This window comes from Microcaecilia unicolor, chromosome 6 (assembly GCF_901765095.1).
Source record: "Microcaecilia unicolor chromosome 6, aMicUni1.1, whole genome shotgun sequence".
In the NCBI taxonomy this organism is placed as follows: Eukaryota; Metazoa; Chordata; class Amphibia; order Gymnophiona; family Siphonopidae; genus Microcaecilia; species Microcaecilia unicolor.
In genome coordinates, this window is record NC_044036.1 from 161,204,456 (window position 1) to 161,228,670 (window position 24,215).

The window sequence follows — 24,215 nt, forward strand, 5'->3', positions numbered from 1 at the left end:
TTTGTTTGATTTAGTTTCCCTTTCCTCAGTGAACCCCTTTATGTGCTGCGCTTAGTTTTTGCCTTCTGTAGTCCTGCCTCTGTTGGCAGTCTCCCTGTCCTTGTATTGCTCCTGTTTGTTGGTTTAAGTTTTCCTTTGTTTGCCCTACCTTTGTCTGCCGTGTAAGCCCTGCTTCCTACAGTTTGATGTCTGAGAAGCAGCCTTCCCCTTTAGCCAGTTTTCCCCCTTTTGTTTGCTGAGTCTGTCTCCTGATTTAGTGAGCCTTGCTCCTTATCTGATCTGTGTATGTTAAGGCAACTTTCTCTGTTTGCTTCCCTTTACCCTTGTGTGTTGTGGGGCCAGCCTTGTGCAGTCCCGTGTGTGGATTCCCTTTATCTTTGAGTGCTGTGTGGCACAGCCTCGTGTTTTCCTATAAGCAGCTTCCCTTTACCCCTGTGTGTTGTGGGGCCAGCCTTGTGCATTGTTGTATGTGGATTCCCTTTACCCTTGTGCGCTGTGTGGCACAGCTTTGTGTGTTCCTATAGGTGGCTTCCTCTTGAGTGCTGTATAGTACAGCCTAAAGTATTCCTTTGAGTGACTTCCCTTATCCGTGTCTGCCGTGTGGCACAGCCTTGTGTATTCCTATAGCAGCTTCTGTCTGCCGTCATTTCCCTTGTGTCTCTAGCTAGCGCTGTGTGCGTTGCTCATCCCTTGGGGGGCCCCTTGTTGTTCTTTCTCCCTTCCCAGTGTATGACTCTGTTCCTTTTTGGCCGTGAGGCCTGCACGCTTGGACTCTGTATGAGTGGGTTCCCGATCGGCTGTGAGGCCCGCCTGAGTGCTCTATCTCCCTTTTCCTGATGGTGCTAGTTGTTTGTCCTGTGTATCTGGGGCTTGGTGGCTGGGGTTGTGTGTAGCGCCTGTTTGGTCTACCCTAGGCCTTGGCCAAGATCCTTCCTAGGCCTTGGCCTGGGCTCAAGGGCTCACGTACAGATTAACATAAATGTATCTGTGTATGTGTGTTTACGTGTTTGTTGTGTTTTTCTGTTGTATGTATATGCTTTCTAAGTGTCCTTAATCAGGAAAGGATAGAGTAATACAGTGTGAGAGGTGCAATTCCTTAATCGTTAGGTTATAGTGAATCAATCTATGTAAATTGCAGCTGTTGGAAACTGCTTTCCTGTAGAATTGTATTGGGGTATGTTTTGGAGGGGGTTCATTTCTCTTTTTCCCTCCATTCCCTTATGCATAAACTTTATTTCTACAACACAGAAACTTCCTCCAGATCAGCGCCTCACTTCCTGTGACTAGATTTTCTGTCCCTGCTGCCTTCCTATTGGTTGGATCCTCCACTGCTAGTTACATTGGAATCAGATAGTGCAAGCTCATTCACATTAAAGAGGGAGGGAGTGGGGAACTAGAAAAATGTCCTGACATATTACCCAGGACCAGCTTAACCCAGGACCAGCTTAACCCAGCTGAGACACTGGCTGAGATTTCCGGCGACAAAGAGCATCAAAAGCCACAGCCTTCACGTCACTGGTCCAGCTTAACTTTTTTTATATTCAGCCGATCAGGCAAGTACAGACAAGTAGAGCTGAGCTAGATGCGGAGGCTGCATTAGAACCATCCCCAGATGTCTCCACACCCTCCGCTCCCACAACAGCACACTATCTATGTACCAGCGTGGTCCCTGTACTACCCACCTATCCAGCACTGATACCCATTTGCATAGTGATGCTAAATATAAGAATTGAGTTAAACAGTGATACTTAAAGCCGTTTACTATGATGGCTTAAACTGTACCCTAGTTTGTTGCAGTTCACGCTGCAAGATTGGCTCCAAGGTTGGTGAGGTGACAGGGGGCGCAAAAGCAAACGTTGACTCAGGATGCCACAGCCCCTTAAGCTGGCCTTTTCTTAAACAGAGCATTAAATGGCTGTGAGCTAATAAAATTAGCATTTGACCAGTTACTGCCTGAGCCCTTACCCCATCCTATTTAATAGGCGGTAAGGGCTCATACACTACTCAGGCAGTAATCGGGCAGCGCTGCCGGGAATGCCCCTGCAGTAGAAAATACTACTACTTATCATTTCTAAAGCGCTGCTAGACGTACGCAGTGCTGTACATTTGGAACATGAAGAGACAGTCCCTGCTCGACAACTTACAATCTAATTAGGACAGACAAACAGAACAAATAAGGGATAAGGACAAAGAGTAGCAAGATTCCGGAATCCCATAGTAGCAAGATTTCGTGCAGAATCCCAAAGAGTAGCAAGATTCCGGAATCCCAAGACTACTACTACTACCTATCATTCCTATAGTGCTACTAGACGTATGCAGCGCTGTACACCTGAACATGAAGAGACAGTCCCTGCTCGACAGAGCTTACAATCTAATTAGGACAGACAAACAGGACAAACAAGAGATAAGGGAATATTAAAGTGAGGATGATAAAATAAGGGTTCTGAACAAAGTGAATAAGGGTTAGGAGTTAAAAGCAGCATAAAAAAGGTGGGCTTTTAGCTTAGATTTGAAGATGGCCAGAGATGGAGCTTGACGTACCGGCTCAGGAAGTCTATTCCAGGCATATGGTGCAGCAAGATAAAAGGAATGGAGTCTGGAGTTAGCAGTGGAGGAGAAGGGTGCAGATAAGAGAGATTTACCCAGTGAATGGAGTTCCCGGGGAGGAATGTAGGGAGAGATGAGAGTGGAGAGGTACTGAGGAGCTGCATAGTGAATGCACTTATAGATAAATAAGAGGAGTTTGAACTGTATACGGAAACGGATAGGAAGCCAGTGAAGTGACTTGAGGAGAGGGCTAATATGAGCATAACGACACTGGCGGAATATAAGTCGTGCAGCAGAATTTTGAACAGATTGAAGAGGAGAGAGATGGCAAAGTGGGAGACCTGTGAGAAGCAAGTTGCAATAGTCTAAGCGAGAGGTGAAAAGTGTGGATCAGGATTCTGGTTGTGTGCTCAGAAAGGAAAGGGTGAATTTTGCTGATATTATAGAGAAAGAAACTACAGGTTTTAGCAGTCTGTTGAATATGTGCAGAGAAGGAGAGGGAGGAGTCGAAAATGACCCCAAGGTTACGAGCTGATGAGACAGGAAGGATGCGAGTGTTATCCACAGAAATAGAGACTGGGGGAGGAGGAGAGGTTGGTTTAGGGGGAAAGATGAGAAGCTCAGTCTTGGTCATGTTTAGTTTCAGATGGTGCTGAGACATCCAGGCAGCAATGTCAGATAGGCAGGCTTATTTTCTACTGTGGAAAGCTGCACGCACCAAACTCAGAACTACTGCCGGGCGCCTTTGGTGCAGGCTACCCGTGCAGTAGCCCTTTATTAAAATGGCCCCTTAGGGTGTCTTTTTACTGCTTTATCCCACGTGCCAAGTTTCATCCCATTCCATTAATGTTTCTGTGCTACTCTTCCTCCTATAGAAATGCATTGAGCCATTTTGGTTGGAGGTTGGGAGGGGGCTTATTTCTCTGGAATCCGCAGTCTGATTTGGCTCATTTTTAAACTCGTATCTTTTACTGGTTTTCTCTTCATGCCAAGTTGGAAAGATTAAAAACTTGCTGAGTTGCAGGTTTATGATGAAATATTCCAAAATAGTTAATAATGTTATTATCTTCTTGTGCAAGAAAACAAATAATTGAATTTAAAAATCATACTGACAACAACAAAACATACTAATATGGAGGCTCAATATTTTTAGGAAGGAATAAGGTTAGATTGACACTTTCTCTTACTTCATTTAACATTCATAAACGTACCAAACTGGCATCCCAGTTGGGACCTATGGGTAAGGAATGACCCCTCCATATCTGGCTTATTCACGAATATGACGTCTACTAGACTGCATTTTCATGGGTCTCCTTGGCATGCTGACAAAGTCAATATTCCTACCAGTACATTTTTAAGTGTTCAGTTCATTCTCTGTTTCATAAATATTGGTGGATTGTCTCTGCAGTAGTGGTTGTTAACTCAGATTTAAGACAAAAAGAATATTTGAAAACAAGACTCAGTGTCAGCCCTCAGAAATTCAGTAGAAAGGCTGAATTATATACTAACTCCTTACAACTACAGTACATCTTTTGTTTCTGTGTTGCCACATGGAGGCAGAGATGCTTTTCCTTATGATGTATATGAAGTGTCACCAAGATGGCTTGAGCGAAGTAACCACAATGTGGAGAGTAGATAATTTTGGCATTTCTTGAAGCTTCATATCTTCCTAATAGGGGGGTAGTTATCAATGTTGGCCACTGTTAAGTCAGGTTATTTTACCACAGGTTGGGTCATTGCGCTAAAATAACCTGACTTGTGGTAAAATAACCTGTCTTAACGGTAGCTCACATTGATAATTTCCCCCCTTATTTATGAAGTCCTTGTCTAGAAAAATTGGCTCAGGTTTCTTTTTTTTTTTCTAGAAATTACTGGAGGCAATTTTCAAACTGCTTGCTGTGGTCTAATTAACTCAACTATTAAAAAGACAGTTTTAACAATTGCAAATAATTGATGCGCACAAAATACATAAGCTCACTCGTACTTGCTTTTTCTACAAATAAACTTTAGCTTGGAAAATATCTGTGTACATTTAAAAATGCGATCTACATATATGCTTTTCCTCCCTCAACGTAAACACACCAATGAGAAAGCTCCCTCTCATTGTAGCTGTCCAGGCAATTTTCAGAGAGCCAGTGACTAAAACACTTCTTATCCATGGAAAGTACCTTGAAAATTGCCTTCCCTATTACAGAGTCATTTGTGATACCTGAAATTTTCTATTTTAAAAAACACTGACATGGGACTTGAGAGAACTATGTGCCTAATAATCATAGCTGCAGTAACGAGCATTGTGTGGCTGTTTCCTACTTTGGCACTCACCTATTAGAACTGGAGGAAAATTCTGGAAGCTGGGCAAGTCGATGATTGATGAGCACCCATGAGCTTCAGACACTTGGTTGCATCACAGGTTCTTTAATAATTGAGCAGGACTCAGCTGCACAAGAATGATATTTAACATACCTGCCAATCACTGTTCACAGTGTTCCTTTCATGTTCAAGCTTATGCAAAACACACCCTGTCCATGTTTTAATTGTTTAGGCTTTTGCCAGTAATGAAGTGATTTTGAGCGGTGGTGCCATTAATTCCCCTCAGCTGCTTATGTTATCTGGGATTGGGAATGCTGATGACCTGAAAAAATTAGGGATCCCAGTTATTTGTCATCGTCCAGGTAATGCTTTCTTTTCTTCCAAAATAACTTTTTGAGCCAAATAAGGGACAGTTATAATGTAGTATAAGTGATATGAGCCATTTGGAAGCTGAATGCTACTAGTTCATTTATCCGTCAGTACAGAATTTGGGTTGAAACACTGAGGTTTAATCATGTGCTGTGCTATTTTATCTAGTTACAGGTCAAGTTTGTTGATTTATATAGTTGACCATTATTTGATATACTGCCAATCAAAAGAGGAGAGAATAGGAGAGATACACAAAAGAGGGCCCAGGCAACAGTTCCTATAAAAATATTAGGCGCTTTGCTTGTGGGGTACAAGATACAACCAAGGAATTAAGGCACAGAAGGTGGGAAGGGTAGTGAAGCTACATGGTTACAGAATCCTGCCCAGGACCACCGGGAAACGTGGCCTAAGGCCAGAAGGTATAAAGAGCCGGTAATTAGTAAGAGAGTGGTGTAATTATTTATGCTGTCTATGTTTAGTTATGGAACATCTTGTTATAACCTCTCGTTACCCTGTGAATTATGTAAAGTGTTTTAATGTTCTTTTACAATTTGCTATATATCAAAAATAAACTGAAACTACTGAGGACACTAATTCACATGGAAAAGCTTGAGTAAAATAATAGGTCTTTAATAGGGTGTATTTCGATTAAAATTTATAATGTAATTAATTGTTCAATTAAAGGTATATTATTTATTCCCCCCCCCCCCCCCCCATTGCAGATTCTTGTGATTCTGGGCAAGTCACTTAGGGGCCCATTTACTAAGCCATGGTACGCTCTATGCACGTGCAGCGCGCGCCCAAATGAGACTACTGCTAGGCCGGCACACCCTCCTGGCGGTAATTTCAGATTTGGTACGCGCACATAACACATGGATGAAATATTTATTTCTTCCTACGTACACCAGTTCCGGCGATAATTAGCACTTGTCATGCGTCGACCAGGCACCGCGCGTTTAGCGCGTGAGCCTTTACCGCTAGATCAGTGTGTGGCGTTAAGATCTCAGGCCAGTTTTGGGCATGCGCTGGTTTCATTTTACCACAGGCCCTTTTCCCGTCTCATTAAAAAAAAAAGCCCTTTTTTTATAGTTGCAGTAAAAACTGACCCGGCGCGTGCCCAATACACGCGCCTACACTTCCGCAGGCCACTTTTTACTGCAGCTTAGTAAAAGGGCCCCTTAACCCTCCATTGCCCAGAGTCTCAAGGAGCTGCAGTGGGGAAAAATACCTTTAATTGTGTAATTAATTGCAGCTACAGTTCAGTCTCTGTTATCCATCCTTCACTAATCCGACCAGCCAGCATATCTGACAGACACCCTCCCCCCCCCCCCTCTGGTGTACAGGCACATGTTTTAGTGCTCCAATTATGCTGCAAAATGTGCTATAGTGTTAAACTATTTTTGAAAATCGGGATCTCAATGCCTTTGTTTATGCAGTGTTTTTCATATTATCCAAATTTTCTCTTATCTGACCTTTCACTTATCCAACAATGGGTCAGTCCCGTTTACATTGGATAATCGAGACTGTACTGTTGATAGGTGCTTGCTTGGGCTTTGAGTTGAGCCAGGTGGGTAGCATAGTGGGATTTTTACAGGAATGCATTCAAGCTGTTTTCCATATTATCCAATTTTTCATTTATCCGACAATTGAGGTAAAACTGTTCCTTTTTTACCTCCATTGTCGGATAAATGAAAAATTGGATAATATGGAAAACAATGTTAACCCCTCAAAAAAAAACCCCAAAACACACCAAAGAACTGTCCTCCATGGAAAACAACACACAGGGTACACAACAGCGGAGGAGATCAAAAAAGGACCTCACATCAAGGTTGTCTGGTCTTGGTGGAGATCTGAATATAGTATTTTTGGACACCCCTGATGTGAGGTCCTTGTTTGTTCTCCTCCTCTGTTGTGTACCCTGCGAACCCCTCAAACAATGCAGGGTCCCAGATTTGGAAAACGAAAAGAGAAGCCGGATATCTGTCGGATATTCTGGATGGTCGGATCAGTGAAGGTCAGATAATCGAGACTGCACTGTATAGACCTTGGTGAAACCAAGGGTAGGGCTGCTACAGGTTTTCTCAACCGTCCTTGGGGAGCCCTAAGCCAGTCTGGTTTTCAAGATATCCATAATGAATATATGTGAGATATATTTTCATGTACTGCTTCCACTGTATGTAAATATATCTCATACATTTTCATTGTGGATATCTTGAAACCTAAACTGGCTTAGGGCTCCCCAAGGACTGGGTTCAGAAACCCTGGCTTAGAGTTTAGGATAAGTTCCTAGATTAGGGCAGCTCCGTCTAATGAAAATTGCAGGGTAGATTGCCAAATATCCACCTGAGGGGACAAAAGAAGGGAGTCCTAGTTTTCTAAGGAAAGGGTCACAATGTGATATATAGGAAAGAGTGTCCAACCCAGCAGGTTTCCTAAATTTCCTAGTGGTGAGTTGGGAAGAGACCAGATAACCAAGATCACTGGTCAGACTGGGGAATAGCAGTAGACTGTATTGACCGATGGTACCGCAGTAGCAGGGATAATAAGGAGATCTAAAATTTAGCCAGCAATATATTTTATTTATTTGGATTTTGCTCACACCTTTTCAGTAGTAGCTCAAGGTGAGTTATATTCAGGTACACTGGATATTTCTCTGTCCCTGGAGGGCTCAAAATCTAATTTTGTACCTGAGGCAATGGAGGGTTAAGTGACTTTCCCAGATATTTCTCTGTCCCTGGAGGGCTCAAAATCTAATTTTGTACCTGAGGCAATGGAGGGTTAAGTGACTTGCCCAAGATCACAAGGAGTAGCGGTGGGATTTGATCCAGTCACCTTTGGATGTCAAGACTGGGGCTTTAACCACTAGGCTACTCCTCCATTCTAGATAAAAGTGGTGAGTAATTGGACTAAAATAGAATCATGCAGAAAGGACAGGAAGTTCCTGTCACCAAACAAGACAATCTCCATAGCAAAATGTGTGGTTGCATGCCCTATGTTTAAATCTCTTCTTTGGCCAGCCACAATAACATTTATTTATTTAATTAATTAATTAATGTATTTATTTATTTTCAGATTTATAATAGAGAGCTATTGTGTTTCCATATAAGACTTCTCCTTTGATGTGAAAACAGAGTTGATCAACATGCTAAGTTTTAGGTGATTTATCAGTGTATAAGTGTTCCAGCAGCACTAGCTTTGGAGATCCTGAAGTTGTTAGACCTTGGGTCAAACTTTGCTTGATGGGGGCTACCAGGCAGGAAGTGGAGATCGATGTTCTAAGTTGCATTGTGTTTCACAAAAGCCTAAAGGTGTGTGAAAAAATGCCAAATGATGCATGCTGTTTTGTTTTAAACCTTTGTTGCTCACTATTTGCCCATTTTTCATGTGCTATCTGTTCTAAATAGGAGGTCAGCTGCATAATTAATTATACAAAGCAGTTAATTGCTTGTGTTCACATAAGTAAAAATTCTGCACAAAAATTTGCAAAACTTAACTGCACTTTGGCGACCCAGTTAATTTTTTGTGAACTTTCATGCAGAAAAATTGCTGCAAAGTTAATTTGCGTATTATTTAATTGGACCAGAACCATTTTCCTAGTCCAGTCCTTTGGAGCCTTTCCCGGGATAGTACAAGTAACCTCTAGGTCAGGGGTGTCCAACCTCGGCCTTCGCTAGGTCGGGTTTTCAGTATTTCCCTAATGAATATGCATGAAAAGTATTTGCATACAATAGAGACATGCATGCAGATAGATCTCATGTATATTCATTGGGGAAATCCTGAAAACCTGACTGGATTTCGGCCCTCAAGGACCAAGGTTGGACACCTTTGCTGTAGATGCTGTGGTCTCTAAAAGGCATTGATGGATCTCTCCAGTACTCTGCCAAGAAAGGACATCAAGCACTGGTGATTTTCTTCAGGATCTTGCTGGGTTGTACAATGATCACCCAACCCTTGATACCCAGACGATGGTAGAACACAGATAGGAAAAACAACAATAAATCCATAAGTTCAGAGTGTTCCTCCCTTTTCCTCCAGGAGTAGGCCAGAATCTCCAGGACCATCTGGAAATATACATACAACAGCAATGCACTGAGCCCATTACTTTGTACCAGGCACAGAAACCATTGAAGATGATGCAGATTGGGTTGGAATGGCTCTGGAGATTTACAGGTAAGACAGTGTGCATTCCCATGCACTCGCAGAATGTTCATGACCCTGGTAAAATTATAAAAAAGACCAAAAAAAAGAATGGGGAACTAATATTTTGTCTGTCGTTTTCAAATTTACAGTGATATTGTCTGTATCAACTCTTTGTGCAGATCTTGAACTTTTTAAGACTAATTTGCATAGGTCATTTAGGGCCTTTTTTACTTATCTCCGCTAGTGATTCCCGTGTGGCAAATAAGAGGAAGCCCATAGGAACTGAACGGGCTTCCTCTCATTTACTGCACCAGAAATTGCTAACGCAGCTTTATTACTTATTTATTTATGACATTTAGATCCCACATTATCCCAAGGAGTCTTGACTTCAATGTGGCTCACAATAATCTGTTGATAAAACATTAGAAGGTGAATAAAAAGTATAAGAAAAATATTAAATATAAAGTACATGTCACATCCATCACTCCCTCCGGCTGCTCCTCTGCGGGAAGCAGGAGCCGGTGTCCATCGCGGCGAGGGCCGGCCTTCTCGAGGCCGCGGCGATAGCCGCCCAGTCCGGGGCCGAGGCCATGGGCTGGCGATCGCCGGCTATGGGGTCCGTGCTTGCGCCAGTGGGGAGAATGGCGCCGAGACGCGATGGCCGGCGTCTCCTTCACTTTCGGGTGCGGGAACCCGAAGCTCCGCCTCAGAGGAGTTAGATTGGGAGGTCGGACAGAGCCAATCAGAAGGATTCTGTCAGTAACCGGGTTCTGATTGGCCGGCCATGTCGGCTGGGCGGTTGAATGCTGACAGTATTTAAGGAGCAGGCCTGAGATAGGACATTGCTTCAGGTTCTGTTTCCCGAGGCCAGTCTTCGTGAGTTCTTGTTCTCAGTTGGTTCCCTTGCTCTACTGATTTTGACCTTTGGACTGTTTCTGGTTTACTATGCTAGCCGCCTGCCTTGACATTTTGCCTGTATCAGACTTCGCTGTGTGCTGCCTGCCCTGACCTGTTGCCGGTTTTGGACTCCTCTGTTTTCCACCTGCCCTCTTCGCTACTGGTTCCAGTACTGGGTCAGTTTGTCAACCCCGCGGTTCCGGAAGTCCCGTTGGCCGCCTGCAGCTGGGGGCTCAACCCTCGGTGAACGGCGGTCGCCGCGGGTGAAGACTTGGGGTTGCACGGCTGTCCTCTGAGGTCCTTCGGGGCCTTGCGGGACCTAAGGGCTCACCTTTTCAGACAAGACAGTACATCAGTTATTACAACAGTAAAGATGAGATAATATCATTGAAACAGTGCCATATAGGATTATTATCCTGGATATCATGCAGTCCAAGTTGATGTATGGAATTGTAGTAAGAACTACTATAACTACTATAAATCACTTCTATAGCACTACCAGTCGTACGTAGCGCTTTACAATTGAACATGAAGAAGACAGTCCCTGCTCAAAAGAGCTTACAATCTAAATCAGGACAAACAGACAGGACCAAAAAAGGAGAAGGTAAGGACAGACAGAAGGACACATAAGGATAAGATAAAAGTTACAAGTCAGGAGTCGCAAGCAGCATCAAACAGGTAGGCCTTTAGCCTGGATTTGAAGGCAGCCAGGGATGGAGCTAGACATAATGGCTCAGGAAGCCTATTCCAGGCATAAGGTGCGGCGAGATAGAAGGAGCGGAGTCTGGAGTTAGCGATGGAGGAGAAGGGTGCAATTAGGAGAGATTTGCCTAGTGAACGGAGTTCTAGGGAAGGATAGTAGGGAGAGATGAGGGTGGAGAGGTAGTGAGGGGCTGCAGAGTGAATGCACTTATAGGTCAACAAGAGGCGCTTGAATTGTATACGAAAATGGATAGGGAGCCAGTGTAGTGATTTCAGGAGAGGGCTGATATAGGCATAAGAAGTATAGTTTAGTTATTTATTATGATATTTCTACCTCGCATTTTCCCAAGAAAGCTCAGGTTCAATGCGGCTTACATAACAAATTAAGAAGAAACATTACAAGACAATATTAATACAAGAATACAATTATAAAAAAATTAAATGAAATATTAGCAGAATACAGATCTAATGAAGAGGGCTTTAAGTAAACTTCTAAACGACATACAATTGAGTGAGCGTCTGATATACTTGGGTAATTAGTTCCATGGTTTGGTACTTTGGTAAGAAAAATTAGCATTATGGATAGTTTTGTAGTTAATTGAGTTAATTAAACTGTTCAAGTAAATATACAAAAATTAACTTTGGGTATCCATCTCTTATAAATTGATATAAAGGACGTTACAACAGAGAATTAGGGCCCTGTTTACTAAGGTGCACTAGAGTTTTTAGCGTGCGATAAAAATTAGCACGCACCAACGCTAGAGACAGTCATTTATTACTATGGATGTCTCTAGCATTAGAGCGTGGTAAAAACGATAGGACGCCTCTAGGTCAGCTTAATAAACAGGGCCCTTTGTGTTCTGTTGATAAGAATTTATTAAACTGATGTGATTTCTTAATAAAAGAGGGCCTTAGGTAGGAAAAGGGACAAAAGTGGACATACACAATGTCTTGAGTATTTTACAAAAGGCTTGATGAATATAGAGGGGGTAGTCTTGAGTCGTGACAACCACTGCGATAATTTAAATGCCAGCTGCAACTACTTCACAGTGTGAACACAATACACATTAAATATTTTAATAGACAGCATAGAGTGTAAGATTTGACCTCACCGGCTCTGCTGCTCTTCAGAAGCTGCTGCCCTAGGCAGCCACTAGACTTACCTGATGTTTGTGCCGGCCCTGCACAGGTAAGATGAACACAGCAATGCAGGCAGCTTTGTCAACCCAAACTTGCAAGAGTTAGCACTGAGACTTAACTACAAGTGTTCATCATAAATCAAGTCTGATTTCTCATTTGTCAGTGCTGAATAAGATTTAAATAGGAGAAACAAGCTGCTGTGTGCTGTCCTCAGTGCATCGTTTTGTATATATCAGGAACAGCATGGGCACAGTAAAGAGTGTGCCAGTCATGAGGAAATAGATGTGACTGAGCATTCCCTGGTGCTGACAGTGCACCTTATTTCCTTTAAATTTCTGATCAGTCGTGGTCATCTCCCGTCCCATGCACCCCACAATTTACTACTTCTAACCACCACTGTGCACCAAATGCTTTTTGTTATGCTACGGTAACTTTCAGAGACTCCTGTCAAATTGAAGGGATTGTCACTGAATTGTTAATGAGAACTGTTCATAAATCACAAACGTCTCTCTGTGCTAAATAAGCTATATTAATTGTAGCAAAATAAGATCAGTACTGCTATTAGAAGTCTGCCACTTTCTGTATTCTGATGGTCTCTTCTCTGCTCCACAGGTGAGGGTGCTACTGCACACTTAGAATCTGGGGGGTTTATCAGAAGTCGGCCTGGTGTGGTTCACCCAGATATTCAGTTCCATTTTCTGCCATCACAAGTGATAGATCATGGTCGCATTGCACCCAACTTAGAAGCCTATCAGGTGAGCTATAAATGAAATGAATGAGTTCAGTGTCACAAGCCTCATGCTATGTTGCAGGGAGAAGTACTAAAATAACGACTATCACCATAGACCATTGAATGGGATAGGCCACTGGAGCCATGGCCCAACCAGTGTTTTCACGAGAGATACAACTTGGTCTGGAGAAACCAAGAACCAACCAGTATGGCAAAGGTGATTTATTCTTAAAACAAAGCCCAACATGGCTGCATTTCAGCAGCTACCTGCTTCGGGGGGTGGGGGTGTTTGTAGAACTTCATAGTACATAAGGAAGATTGCTTCCAAATCTCTGGAAGAAATTGACTTGATACAGCTGTTGATCGGATGTTCTTCCCCTGATGCAAGCAGCTGCCAAAATGTGACCACATTGTGCTTTGTTTTAAGAATAAATTGCCTTTGCCGTACTGGCTGGTCCTTGGGGTTTCTGTGGCCTTCCTGGTGAGTCCAGACCAGAATGTATCTCCTGATCGTATAGTAGGATTGCCTCTCTATTTGCAACCTGTCCGTATTTTGCCCAATACAGCATTAACATTTAGAGAGCTTGGAGGTGTGGTTGGAGTTTCGGTTGTTTGGTCCCTTCAGCCCAAAAGGTGTTCTCCTGCCCCAGTCTATCACATCCCACTACATGGACATATGTGGTAAACAGGGTGTACCTGTGCCTTGATTGTGTGTCATGAAATATCATGGCAATTGTATAAATTGGTGCCAAGATCTAGGCAGTCTGGAGGCCCTTTTACAAAGGCACGCCAAGAAGTGCCCTGGGGTAGTGTGGGCGTGTGTATTGGACATGCACTGGACCATTTCTCAAAGGGTTTTTTTTGTGGGAGGGGACAAAATGAAAACCAGCGCGTGCCCATTTACGGCCTGAGCCCTTAATGCCACATGTTGACTTAGCATAAGGGCTCACGGTGTTACTTGTGCGGTAACCATCCAGTGCGCATCAACTGCCGATTACTACCGGGAACGTCCCCGTGGTAGAAAGTAGAAAATTATTTTCTACTGTGGGTTTTTGGCGCTTGCCAGAGTCAGAATTGTTGCCAAGCACATGCACTAGCCGGGCGGATTGACATGCGCTGCACACGCATAGGCCCTTACACGCCTTTGTAAAAGGATCCCCTAGAGCTGTGTCCTGCGCACCATTCTATAATGGCATCTTGGCACCATGGTACTGTTATAGAATACTAATGCAAGTCTGCATTGATGTGCCTAAAGGTAGGCACCAATGGTTACGCCAAGCAGGGGCGTAGCTATGTGGGGCAACGGGGGCATGGACCCCCGTAGATTTGGTCCTGCCCCCCCGGCCGCCAACCCTCCCCCGCCACCGTCGGGTACCTTTGCTGGCGGGGGTCCCCAGCCCCCGCCAGCCGAAGTCCTCCCACGCGGCCGTGTTGCTGATCTGCAAGGGCAGGCTTCTGTTTCTGTGAGTCTGACATCCTGCACGTATGTGCAGGATGTCAGACTCACAGAAACAGAAGCCTGCCCTTGCAGATCAGCAACGCGGCCGCGCGGGAGGACTTCGGCCTGGCGTGGCTTGGGGACCTCCGCCAGCAAAGGTACCCGATGGTGGCGGGCGGAAGGGGGGGGGTCCAGGGCCACGTAGGTGCAGGATGTCAGACTCATAGAAATAGAAGCCTGCGCGGCCGCGTTGCTGATCTGCAAGGTCACAGAAACGGAAGCCTGCCCTTGCAGATCAGCAACACGGCTGCGTGGGAGAAGAGGACTTTGGCGGGGGATGGGGACCCCCGCCAGCAAAGGTACCCGACAGCGGCGGGGGGGGGGGGGAGGGTTGGCGGTGGTGGGAAGAGGGGGTCCAAAGGGTTGGTGCTGAGGGGCGGTCAAAAATGGCGGGGGGGGGGGAGTCAGCAGAGTCAGGGGGGACTAAAATGTGCCCCCTCACCTCAGGCTCTGGACCCCCCTCCCGCCGAAGTCTGGCTATGCCCCTGACGCCAAGTCAATGGTAGTCATTATTGTTGGTGCCTAAGTGGGCCCTGAAGTGTGTGTAGCTTAGAGTTCTATGTTACATGCATATGTCGGAGGCACTCCCATGACCTGCCCATACTCTGCCCTTGTACGCCCCCCCCCCCCCCCCCCCCCTCACACATGTGCTATGTGATTTTGGTGTGTACTTTATAGAATAGCAGCTGGCACTTATGCACATAAATGCTTATTAGTGACATCACATACACACATAAGTGCACCTGTTCTATAAATTAGTGTGTGTAAATGTAGGCACACCTTAAAAAATGGCCCGTATTGTATATTAAGGTGTACTTGGGAGCAGTTCTTACCTGAAGCATGGCTTAAGTGTTTGGCTTGTCTGACCGCTCGTATATTATAAATACGGTGCTTTAGTTATATTGCTTGAGAAGATTGTTGCCACATTGTAGCAGTCTTCTACATGTCACTCTCTCACACATAACAAAATTGCCAACCTGATACATGCGTGTTTGCGCATTGTTTGAAGAGGCATTCCTGAGCAATGCGTTTTCAGGTTGATACATGCTTTGGAAAATTGAACTGTAATTTAAACTGGAACAGCAGGTCAAACAGCAGGTGTAAGTGTGAGCACATCGGGGTCAATATTCAGCGTGAGTTAACCGGGTGGGATCGGCTCCTAACTGTTGATCTTACACTGACCAGGCCTGGGGCAGAGCCTTAGTGGTATAAAGACTGCAAAGTACAACGACCAGGGGACACTCAATGAAGTTACATGGAAATACATTTAAAACAAATGGGAAGATATATTTTTTCACTCAACAAACAGTTAAGCTCCTGGAACACGTTGCTGGAGGATGTGGTAACAGTGGTTAGCATATCTAGGTTTAAAAAAGATTTGGACAAGTTCCTGGAGGAAAAGTCCATAGTCTGCTATTGAGACAGACACGGGGAAGCCACTGCTTGCCCTGGGATTGGTAGCATGGAATGTTGCTACTAATCAAAATTCTGAATGGAATGTTGCTACTCTTTGAGATTCTATATGGAACGTTGCTACTATTTGGGTTTCTGCCAGGTACTTGCGGCCACTGTTAGAAACAGGATACTGAGCTGGATGTGAGCTGGTCTGACCCAATATGGCTGTTCTTATCTTCTTACCTGCCTGGCTAGCTGTCCGGATACCGGCACTGAATATCAGCAGTACCTGGAGCATTCCAGCAGCCACCAATGACTTGGATATTCTGTGCTGGTAGCGGATACACCCGACCATTGGCCGAATAGTTTTCCTGTTGTAATTTTCAAAGCAGAAGTTTGCTGGTTTCTGAAAATGAAAATATACACAAAGTCCACCCAGAGAAAGCATTTGCTTACTTTTTACCCACGTGCACGTTTGTAAACCTTTCCTCTCTGTGCTCCCAGGTATGCATTTGTACAGGGCTTTTAGAAACTGTTTTAAACATTTTAACCTAAAGACAGTTCACAAGATTATCATGTAAGAAATCCTTTGTTTATAATTCTAGATAGATTGAGAATTAAGAGCCTCCTTCTGGGATGCATCATTATATTATAGTTTCCCTGCTAAGTTGCGGGGCAGCAAGGTTTAGAAAGGTTACAGTAGTGGTGGGGGGAGGGGGAGCCAAGTCAACACCAGCGTCTGGAGCATCTCTAACTATGCCCATGCTGGGATGCATAGCTGTATATGTGCAAATACAGGGAACCAAACACCTGCATTTCCTTCCTGATCCATCCTGAAAATTTGGTGTGGATAGGACATCAACCTGAATAGTTTTTAGTGACACACACACACATAACAATCTTTTGGAAAGTAGACTGAAAACACATGGAGACCTTTCTTTGTTGTAACAATTACAGGTCCATGTTGGAAGCATGAGGAGCCCAAGTCTAGGCTGGCTGAAATTGAAAAGCACAGACCCCAGAGACCCTCCCATTATTGAACCCAACTACATGTCAGAAGGTAAAAGTCTCATCAGTGTCTTCTTGTTGGTTCCAAAGGAGCAGTGAATGTGATGCGATATAAGATTTTATTTTTCCAAAACTAATATTAAAAAAACACAAATTGAGAGCCAAGATATGGCTTTATAAAGAAAAGAAAGACGTTCAGAATGAAGGTTTTCATTCTTCCTGTAAAGATTTTGATCTGAGACTGAGCTACGTGAAATGTAAATCTTGCTCACTAATCTTAGTCCCTTGCCTTGCAGAACTGTGTAAGGCTACCTTAATGATGGTTTCAAAGTGGGCTCCCTTTAGTTGTTGTTTTTTTGTTTTTTTTTTGTAAACCTCAAGTCAGGTTATTTCGGCAAAGGATCCCATTTTATGCAACAAAACCCTGTTCTAAAATAGCATGACCCGCAATAAGATAAGAAGGGCCAAACACACCAAGAAGCATTCCCTGCAAAGGAAGATGCTGTCCAAGGAGTAGGGAAGGGACGTGAGACACCAAAAGCTGAGTAGATAAAATCTTTGGCTTTCCCGCACTTTAAGCGATATTCTTGGTGCTCTGCTTTTTTGAGCTGTTACTCGACATTTTAGCAAAGGTAGCATTCCAGCTACAATATTGCACAACTGAAAATATATCCACAATTGACACAGATACTTTGGCTCCTGAGGCAGGCGTACCATTTGCTGAAACATGGAACTGTGTCAAGTCTTTTATATCTGTTCATTGGAAACAAAAGATTTTATCTACTAAACTTTTTGTGTTCCACCTGGATTGGTTGCCCCACGTCCCTTCCCTACTCCTGGGACAACATTGTGGTAAAATAACCCATCTTAACAGTAGTCCATATTGATAACTTCCCTCCACCCCCCAAAAAAAACAAACAGATAATCCAAACCAAATCTAAAGCAAAGCCAAGCAGACTCTTAATAGTACATTCAATGAAAAGAAATAAGGGGACCATCAGAATAAAGAGCTACAAACAACTTAGGTAGAGATTCCAAAACTGTGGCTCGGGACCCAAATGGGGTCACAGAATCTACCTTTGGGTAGATGGGCTCTGCATAGGTGCATCATTATTATTCATCTCCAGTGGCTCACACAACTTTATTTGGCCGTAATCATAGGGATCACAGCCACAAAAAGACTGGAAAGCACTGAGCTAAGGCCACAAGTGGTTTTTGCCAATGTGCACCACTGCTTAAATAATTGATCTGAAGTTTAATCCCTTTATTAGAAAGTCTCTGTTTATGATCTTTTTAAATTACATTTGAAGGATTAGGACCGCCAGAACTTGATTTTCATCTGAGGTAGACCTGGAGAAAGTCACAGCTTATCCCTGGGAGTAAGTGGCATGGTATCTTGTCACCTTTTGGGATCCTGTCAAGTATCTGAAACCTGGACTGGCCACACTTGGAAACAGGATATGGGGTCTGACCCAGTATGGCAATTCTTATATTGTAACTGTAAACAAAGAACTAATAAAGTAACAGTTTCTACCAAAATAGCATATCTCGTTCTTCAGAGACGATCCTTTGTTATGTAGGGACAATTTTATAATGTTTACAGCCCCAAAGAATATTTTTTATGTTGTCAAAGAAGTAAAAAGTAAATAAATATTGTGCACATTAAAAAATGTGGATAAAAAAGACTCAGTCAAAAATGCTAAATTTAAAAAATAAAATGCTAAAGAACCTGTGATATAGAAGACTATAGGCTCATTTTCGAAACAGAAAAATGTCCAATCCAAATTGCTATTTTCAAAACTCATTTTTTTAGACGTTTTTCTATAGTTCGCCTAACTGGTAAGGGAGCGTGTTGGAGGTATGTTTTGGGGCAGACTTATGATTTGGACATTTTACATTGTAAAAATGTCCAGGCCAAAAAGTAGGATGTATTTGGCTAGACCTGTTTCGATAACAACTAAGTGCCAAAAAAGATGCCTAAACTGAGGGATAAAGGCATGACCCCACCTTAATCCCCCAGTGGTCAATGACTCCCTCCCACCCCCAAGAGGTAAAAGTGGCAGTACATACCAGGCTGTATGACACCTGTAGATATAATGGCCATTCCTCTTAGAGCAGCAAGCAGGTCAGTGCATTGAATATAAAGAATGGGGCCCAAGCCCATATCCCACTCTTAACTAGTACACGTGTGGTGGAAAGTGTGAGCACCCCAAAAACCACAAAATACCTACTGAACCCACATATAGGTGACACATACAGGCATAGGGGCTATTGTAGAGGTGTACAGTTGGTTCAGTATATTTTTTTGCTATTCGTGGAGGGCTTATCATACAATATAACGGGGTTATGATGTGACGTGTACCTGGGACCTTTTTTGTGAAATCCACTGTAGTGCCCCCTAGGGAGCCCCACTGCTCTGCTGGGATGTCTGTATGGTCAGTCTAGTAGGACTGCTGACCCCCAGACATCCCAGTGGCTTGTTTTTGTTCATTTTCCCCCTTGGATATTGTTTGAAAATGGCCCTAAAAGAAAGATGCACTGACTACAAAAATGTCTAAAATACGGCTATTTTAGAATGAAAAAGATAGACCTTTTTCTGGTTCAAAAATGACCATGTTTGGCACTGGAATTTTGGACATTGGATTTGGATGTCATATCGGAAAAGCCCCTATATAGCTTTTGTCTATCATTGGTAAAACAAACTCCACAATAACACATTTATAATTTCAAAAAAGCTCCACAACCTTCAAAAGCACACTTGTTCAAAGTTCTAAATAATCCGCTTCAGTACAAAAATCAAGGTGATGGTGGTTGGTGTATCATATAGCCACCAGCTAAACCACACAAATGGGTTGAACCAGAATCTATAATTTACCAAAATAAATCCATGATCCACAGAAAAAGCTATCAAACTTGTTATCCAAGCCAGTGGAACATTTTACTGTACAAAGGCTCCTTGTTTCATGGACTTGCTGCTTCAGGGGAATTCATTGCACCTCTTGATTTAGCTAAAAGTGCCTTCAACATGGCAACACTGGATGACGTCAGACATTAGTTTTTTAGCATTGGTGGTAAGGTTTCACAGCCATGTTGAAAACAGCTTAGCAGATGTGGCGTCTTTCAGTTAATTATAAGAACAGATTTATACAGTGTACATCATCACAGCAACCAGTTCAATGACACATTGGTTCTGAGGAGGTATCACTGTGATATTACAGTTTCTAATGTTTGGAAAGTTGTTTTACTGTACACTGTATAAATCTGTTCTATCAAAGCAAGAAAAAAGTTAATTTGCTGCCCTAGATTCATTTTAATTAGATGTTCTGGCATACATTTCTTTTGTGTGTAATTAACTGAAAGATGCCACCTCTGTTAAGCTGCCACCTTCCCTGCTATTGAATCCAGTAATTAAGAGGTGGCATGTTGTGTTTAAGCCATAAGCAAATGAATTCTAATTTGACAGACTGGTTCCAGGAAAAAAAATGTTCTAATATTTACAGTAAATGAAATTCTCTGTTTCGCATTCATGGAATTAAAGTTACTTGCATCTTGCATGCTTAAAATCTTGCTTCTCCATGCAGAAATGGACGTTTTGGAGTTCCGTCACTGTGTGAAACTCTCCCGAGAGATATTTGCTCAGAAAGCATTTGACAGATTCCGTGGAGTCGAGATTCAGCCAGGAAGCAACGTGCAGTCGGATGAGGAAATAGATGATTTTGTCAGACAGAAAGCCGATAGTGCCTACCATCCATCCTGCACCTGTAAAATGGGAGCACCTTCCGATGTGAATGCTGTAGTAGACTCCCAAACCAAAGTGATTGGGGTTGAAAACCTCCGCGTGGTGGATGCCTCCATTATGCCTAGTATTGTCAGCGGGAATTTGAATGCACCAACCATCATGATAGCAGAGAAATCTGCTGATATAATTAAGGGACTCCCTTCCCTTTGTGAGGAAAAGGTCCCAGTTTATGAACCCAAAACATTGGAGGCTCAGCGATAAGGACTAAATACCGGTGACTCAACCACATAGACACGCAGATCAAATTTTCAGTAATTAGAGGAGCCACAACTGCAAATTAAGTACTAGCAACTTTCAGTATCCCTGGGAGAATTTTCATGCCATAGGAACAGTTTTTCTGTTTACCCATATAACACAATTGTAACAATCTCTGGGAAAACGTGACTAAAGTAGCAGATCCAAAATGCTGAGTGACTGACTGATTTTTTTTCCATGTTATGGGTCTATAAGCAGTCTAAATAAGTTACATGTTTGAACTTCTGTAACGGTTCTATTTTTTTTTCTACATAACTGTATGGGGGGTTTAGAGTTGTAATACAAATTGTTCTAACAGAATTTCATTTGTTGTTTCTGATGACTTCAGTCATTTTTTTCCCAGAATTGGTCACTTACCTGCTTAAAAATGTAAAACAATCAAAAATATCCCAGCGTCTTATAGTTAAGAAATTCTTTATTTTCCAAATACTTGAAAATTTTTATATATATAAAACAATTTTTTACTTCTTCCTGCTTCATTTGTGGGGATGGTGTTCAATGCAGTAAGCGATTTTTATGATTCACGTGGTTTTTTTAAACAAACATTTGTAAGAAGATATTTGAAATTTTGTATTGTTTGTTTACCTTGTAGTGGACCGAACCCTGATGCAGCAATAGCAAAACATGCCACATGTCAGCCAACGGTCCTTACATAGAGTAATTAAGTTGAGTAAAGTTAATGAAGCAGGAAGAAGTATTTGGAAAAGAAAGAATTTCTTAACTATAAGACGCTGGGCTATTTTTGATTGTTAGACAACTTTTGTCCCCGTCTTTTGAAGGAGATGAATCTTTGAGTGTGTCCGTTTGAATTTGTTTTAAAAATGTAAAATGGCAATTGTTTGCTCTAAGGATCTGATGATCCTTTGTAGAAACTGTCTTTTCATGCAGGGCATCGTATGCAGGCAAAATTTTTAAATAGCTCAATTTATATTTTATTATGTCATGGAAAAAAACCCGTGGACTTAAAGCAGCTCAGTATTCATAAACACTTACTCAGGTACTGCCTCTGAACATCGTTACAGACCCAAGTCTGCACTAGCCCCCAGATTCTCTAGAGGTCATCCAAATTTGGGTGCGATCCTGTGATGCACACACCACTTAATAGATTAACAACCCATTAACAGTCAATTATTGGATGCTAAGAATTGTAGGGATGCAAGTCCAACTTGCGTGCCAGGATTTACACCAGGTTTCAGCTAGCCTAAGTCTTTTGGCGCAGTAATCGCCACTATGCGCAATCCTATAAAGAGTTCTTATCCCAGAGCACACTTTGTAGAATATCACTGAGCGCCAATTTTTCCTGGTGTCTAATATTTGGTGCTATTTACGGAATCTGACCTTATGTGAATAGTGCCAGGATAGAGTATGGACGAAGTCAGGGTGTTCCTGGAAATTAGCCAGATAACGGTAATAGTCAGTTTGCTATCTCGATAACTTAGAACAAGTAGAAGGTTGTCGTAAAAGATCTTGATCTGTCTGCTAGCTGGATAACTTATATTGCCAATATCTGGATACGTTCTGGCGCTGACTGCCTTATTCATATATTTTGTGCCAGTGACTATCTAAATCAAGAGTGGACAACCTCAGGCCTTGAAGGTCACAAGCCAGTCGGGATTTCAGGATTTCCCCAGTGAATATGCATGAGATCCATTTGCATGCACTTCCTCCATTTTATTCAAAAAAATCTCATGCATAATCATTGGGGAAATCCTGAAAACACAACTGGGTTGCAGCCCTCGAGGACCAAGGTTACCCACCCCTGATCTAGATAATGGCATTGACTATCCAGATATTGTTTTGACTGTTGTAGCCTGCATTTTAAAATAACCGCTGACCACATCAGTTGACTATTGCCCTGAATCTTCCTATTTTTTAGCCATTCTAGTTCCTCTAAGATGCACAAACCCCTGACATCAGTATGTGAAACCAATTCAAGCCCTTCTGTCTGGATTTAATTATGCCTTTGAAGTTACAACTCTTCTCTGTTAGTAGGATAACAAACACTTGTCCGTGACCTCAGTAAAACTACAATAAACCCCAAGAAAATGCCAGGTATGAAAAAAAAAAGATAAAACATAACAATATTGGCTTTTTCAGCATCTACATTTTTTTCTTTTTGTCTTATTTTAGATCATAATGGTTTATTTAGAATTGTGCTAATTTTCTAAGAAGCACTTTTTTACATTTGTTACTGTTGTAGGTCTATTTAGCAGTTAATATGGTAGTTTCTTGAATTAAAATGAATTGATCTTTGATAAAATGTCTTCAACATGATTCATTATGATGTAACTCACTTTCCTGAGGTGGAATGGGTCTGCGTTCCATTGCTGATCCCTCAAATTTTCAGTTTCTGTTAATAGGATAACATCCCAAATGTTATGTCTCCTCCCACCCCTGAGAAGTCATTCAACTGAAGGTGCACAGAAATCAACCGCCCTGTCTTTGGATGACTCTGTGCTGCTGACCATAACACCTTTGTTGAAACCTGCTGAGATGAAAAGCATCAAGTGAGGTCAGCTTATTATTACTCCACATGCATGAATTATGATCACAGATACTCACATTTATTGTTTTCCATTTTCAGAAACAACAAGTCCTATAATGATAAGATTCTAGCTAGACAGTGAACTAAAAAAGTAGGAAGAACCAATGTAAAAAAAAGTGTTAGTGTAATAAAGACAACTCTAAGGCGTTTACAAAAGCTGAAATTCAGATTATTTTGGAGTTAGAGATTGGCAAAATGAAATGGCGACAGTGGAAAATAGGAAAGGTGAAATGTGCAAGGTGTGATTATTGTGTGAGGTATTATGAGACTGTCTGTGCCCTACCGTTTGAGAGGATCCATGGGAAAAGACTGAAAAGGAAGGTAAAGCGTAAATAAACGAGAAGGTTAATGACAGGAAAGAGCAAAAAAAGTAATGACAGAGGAAGATGAGGAGAAAGATCATAATATATTAAAATACATTGGTAGCCAGTGCAAACTCTGAGATGCACATTGTAACCTAGACAGTAAAAGGGAAGTGAGACCAGAACTGTGAGCAGATAAAGGCTCACAGACATTAGGTGTATGTGTATTATTGTCATATACACGTATTATACATGCACCTAATAAAGGTGCTGACTTCTATACCTAAAAAGAACCTGCAAATATAAAAAAAGGTATGTTGGCATTTAATAGAGGAAGTATTTTAAATGATTGCTTATTCTAACTTGCTTCTTTTCCCCATCCATGGCGTCTTTATGAAGAAAACACTATGTGGCAAATGTCTTGCTGGAAAGAATCTACATAATAGCAAGCATACCTGATTTTATTTCATTTTGATTTTACTTCATTTTGTAATTTTATCAATGGAGGAAAAGACCTCAGATGCTCGGCTTATTATTGTAAATAATTCCACAGAACTGCTGTGCGAACTTCCTCACTG

The 24,215-nt window shown here is 42.3% G+C and overlaps 1 protein-coding gene across 2 annotated transcripts in view; it reads left to right on the forward strand.

Annotated features, from left to right (window-relative positions):
• CHDH (choline dehydrogenase) overlaps nt 1–22,462 on the forward strand; it is a 39,489-nt gene extending 17,027 nt beyond the window's left edge. For both annotated transcript variants that reach the window (XM_030207137.1, XM_030207138.1), the window contains exons 4-8: nt 5,090–5,219; nt 9,262–9,396; nt 12,718–12,860; nt 16,686–16,788; nt 20,318–22,462. In XM_030207137.1, the coding sequence (XP_030062997.1) occupies nt 5,090–5,219; nt 9,262–9,396; nt 12,718–12,860; nt 16,686–16,788; nt 20,318–20,736 (930 nt within the window). In that variant the 3' untranslated portion in view covers nt 20,737–22,462. The remainder of the gene's footprint in view (nt 1–5,089; nt 5,220–9,261; nt 9,397–12,717; nt 12,861–16,685; nt 16,789–20,317) is intronic.
• The last annotated feature ends 1,753 nt before the right edge of the window (nt 22,463–24,215 follow it).